Consider the following 4,013-nt stretch of genomic DNA (forward strand, 5'->3'; position numbering starts at 1 on the left):
GGTTTTATTGATGCATAGGACAGACAGGACACTAGACAGGTGGCAGCAATGAAACTAGCCCTGAAACTCCCAAAAGTTGAGGAGAATTCAGCATGAAGGGATGACTTATTCTATGTCTTCCTGATCCTGAGAGTCTGCACAGGAAAGCAGGTAAGAGTGAGGCATTTAGGAAAAAAAGCACCTGGAAGAAACAGTCTTTTTTGAAAAAGACACAAGAGGGAAGCACCATGCTTAAGAGCTGGTCTCCACTGCTGTGCCATCTGGATTGGCCAGAGCAGGACAAGCCAACCCCTCTCCAGCTGTCTCCTAGTCCTGGGCATTGGAGTCTGGGGGTGGGACACTCATGCCTTGTTGCCTTTGAAGCAGGAATGCAGCCCCCGAGCTGTGATGCCTTGCTTTCCTTCAGGCTGGGCTGTGTCCTGGCCCTGTGCTGAAGGAGCGCTGGGATGCCAGCTGTCCTGGTCCTGCCTGTGGGTCACTGTCTCCCCTGTGTGGTCATCCACCCACTCCTGCCCGACCACAGTGGCCTCTCTGGGATGGAGTCCTCTCTCTCCCTGCCCTCCTGTCACATTGCATCATGGGTGAGTGTTGTTCCAATCCTGCCTTTTTGTCAGAGTGCTTGCCCCAGTCTGGTCCTGTCCTCCCAGAACTGACTCTCCTGCCTCATAGTTGCTCACTTGTGTCCATCTTTGACCACTGCCTGACTGTGTCTGGGCCTGTCCCTGTTCTCTAGTCCCTGTATGACTTGCCATCTGGCTTCTGTCCTGCTCCATGTGCTGGGTGTGCATCTGATTTTGTGATGTTCCTTGTGTCTGAACATGTCCTCCTGTTGCTACCTGGCTCGTCTGGCTCCTGCCTTGACCTTGGGTCTCAGTCTCTCTGGTCTGGCCACAGGTGGACTCCCATGGCTGGGTGCTTCCTGCCTGATGGCCCCTGTCCTGCTCCATGGTCTGGGAGTGCATCTGGGATTGTGAACCTGCCTGAACATGACCTCCTGTAAGTACCTGGCTTGTCTGGCTCCTGCCTTGACCTTGGGTCTCAGTCCCTCTTTGGCCACAGGTGGACCCCCATGGCTTGGTGCTTCGTGTATGATAGTCCCTGTCCTGATCCAGGGTTTGGGTGGCACCTGTCTGGGTCTGAGTTATGGTTTCAATTGCATTCTCACTTGTCTGGTGAGTTCTGTCCTGTCCCCTGGTCTGGGTTTGTGACCCTACCTGGGTCTGAACGTGTCCACCTGTTACCATTTGACTTATGTGGCCCCTGCCTTGACCTTGGGTCTCAGTCCCTCTGGTGTGGCCACAGGTGGGCTTCCATGGCTGGGTGCTCCTGTCCTGAGTGTTTGACCCTGCCTGTGTCTGAACATGTCCACCTGTTACTACTTGGCTTGACTGGCTTCTGTCCTGCTCCACGGTCTGGAATGGTGACCCTGGCTGTGTCTGAATATGTCCACCTGTTACCATTTGACTTGTCTGACCCCTGCCTTGACTTTGGGTCTCAGTTCCTCTGGTCTGGCCACTGGTGGGCTCCCATGGTTGGGTGCTCCTGTCCTGCTCCACGGTCTGGGCATTTGACCCTGCCTGTGTCTGAACATGTCCACCTGTTACCTCTTGATTTGGCTGGCTTCTGTTATCCTCCACGGTCTGGGATTGTGACCCTGGTTGTGTCTGAACATGTTCTTCTGTTGCTACCTGGCTCGCCTGACTCCTGCCTTGACCTTGGGTCTCAGTCCCTCTGGTCTGGCCACAGGAGGACCCCCATGGCTTGGTGTTTCCTGTCTGATGGCTCCTGCCCTGACCCAGGGTTTGGGTGGCACCTGTCTGGATCAGAGTTATGGTTCTAGTCATGGTCTCACTTGTCTGGTGAGCACTGTCCCGTTCCCTGGTCTCTGACCTCTTCTCTCTGGTCTGGTGACTCTTGTCTTCTCTTGCTGCCTGGCTCTGCCCTGCATGCCCCCTCTCTTGTGTCTTCTGGCTCTCTCGCTCCTGGCTGTGGCACTTGGACTGCCTGTCACAGCTACTGACCTGAGCAGAGCTACTGTCGTGGCCCTCGGTCTGAGTGTCAGTCTCAGCCTGCACCCCGGAAGACTGCTCACTCTGTCCATGGCTGCGCCCTTCTCGCTCCTGTTCTTTCCCAGCTCTTCCCACTTTGGTGTGGCTTCTTTGTCCTTCCAGATCTTGCGAGGCCCCAGTGTGGCCACTTCTGGACTCTTGAGACCCACAAACTCCCTCAGGACTCTCGCTCAGTGTCTTGAAACAGGCCTGGGCAACTTTAAACACTAAGACCAGGTATTCCTTGAATTCTACCATCTCTGAGTCATCTTCATCCAGCAGGCGCAGGACTTCATCCACAGTGGCTGGATCGTGCGGATTCTGCGGAGAAGATCAGGCTGAGTCAGCACCGCCCCCCTGAGGAGGACGTACGGAGGCCAGTTTCACTCAGCTTCCAGGCTTCCCGAGGCCCCAGAGAGCCACCACACTCTACACATCTACCGAGAGACCAGCGCTGTTAACAGTCTGCTCTTCAACACCTAATTGCTGATGTGATCAGTTGGCTACTCTGCTTGAGCCACTGTTACGTGCAAGGTGTAGAGCTGTGCCGCTAATGAATGCTTATTAATGGATGATCAAATTTCAGGTGGACATGGGGAATGTTTACTGTATCAGGTTTAAAATGCAGTAGAAAACAGTGGTCATTTTCATTTCTAGAACATTCAACAGCTCTGTTCCTACATGAGCTGTCCCTTTGGAGCCCTTTACCCTTGTCTTCAAATCAGTTAAAGTGAAGGGATGGCTGTGTCTTCCTCGGCTGCCTTTTCCTCTGCCTGCATGGCTGCCATTCGGCAAGGCTGGGGTGGATCTAGCTGCTGCCTTCTCAGATTCCTGAGGCAAAGCACCTACAGCAAACAAGCTTTCCCTGTCCTATCACACCTCCTCCCCACCTGGCTCTGCACATCATACCACGAGGACATCCGCAAACTCGTGCTCCAGGAGCCTTTTCAGCTCCCCGCGGGTCAGTGCTGTGCAGTCGCCCTCTGTCCTGGTGTAGCGCCCGAAGACTTCGATAATGCCTTTAATGTTTCGCAGTAAATGAGGCATCTTTGAAGTCAAGCTGCAAAAAAGAGGAAAAGCCCCCCTTGGGGGCTCCATAATTAACCACAGCTGAGTCCTCGGGAGCACGTTCTCTCAGTCCTTTCCTTTCAAAGTCAATTCTGCTCTTGATCCCTCTGTGTCTTTTCCATCCTTTCCTACTCAGTGTTTTCTGTGTATGGGAAGGAGGCAGGCTCCCGAATCAGGATTTAAATGCTGGCCCCACCTGTGTGAACTCAGGCAAGGTGCTTTGCCTCTCCATGCCTCCGTTTATTCCTTGTGAAATGAAGGTAATACTAGTACCTACTTTATGGAGTTACTGTGAGGGTGCAAAGAGCTAATTCATATAGAGCACTTGGCAGAGGGCCTTGCTTATTCTAAGTACTAGCTATCAACTATTGTTACATTATCGTACACATACGTAATTTGTGTATATCTATATACACTTTACTGCTTAAAAAGCAGTTTTGTGTGCAACATCTCTTGAAATTCTTATTGTCTCCCCTGTTTTGTAAGTGAGGAAATAGACTCAGGGAATTTAGGCAATTTGCTCAAGGTCACACAGCTTATAAGGGACCAAGAAATCCTAGAAAGAAATTCATATCCTTTGAACCCAAATGCAGTGGGCTTTCTGGACTGCTCCCTGGGCCAGGTAATTACTTTGCCTGTCATAAGGGTGTTAGAGATCCTGCTGGGAATAGCAACAGGCAGGTGGAAGGTACTTGAGTCAATCCCTGCCTTGTCATTCCTTGCTTCCTTTCAGGAAGGTGTTCAGGAAGAGCCAGGCTACCACATGTTGGGAATGCTGAGGAGGGGGTGCATGCCCTGGGGGGAGGCCTTCCAAACTTGAGAGTCCAGGTTCTTCTGAATGTGACCTCCATCCTCAGCCCTGGGTCTCATCAGGGAGGTCAGACTGCCTGATGATTT

At 52.4% G+C, this 4,013-nt stretch overlaps 1 protein-coding gene across 1 annotated transcript; it reads right to left on the minus strand.

The window, feature by feature from the left end:
- Window positions 1-341: 341 nt before the first annotated feature.
- On the minus strand, window positions 342-3,095 carry CRNN (cornulin). Its single transcript, XM_071207287.1, is given in 4 exon segments — window positions 342-1,130; window positions 1,215-1,539; window positions 1,762-2,369; window positions 2,958-3,095. Coding segments are annotated over 4 exon segments (1,860 nt in total).
- Window positions 3,096-4,013: the final 918 nt, after the last annotated feature.

This window comes from Dasypus novemcinctus, chromosome 13 (assembly GCF_030445035.2).
Source record: "Dasypus novemcinctus isolate mDasNov1 chromosome 13, mDasNov1.1.hap2, whole genome shotgun sequence".
In the NCBI taxonomy this organism is placed as follows: domain Eukaryota; kingdom Metazoa; phylum Chordata; class Mammalia; order Cingulata; family Dasypodidae; genus Dasypus; species Dasypus novemcinctus.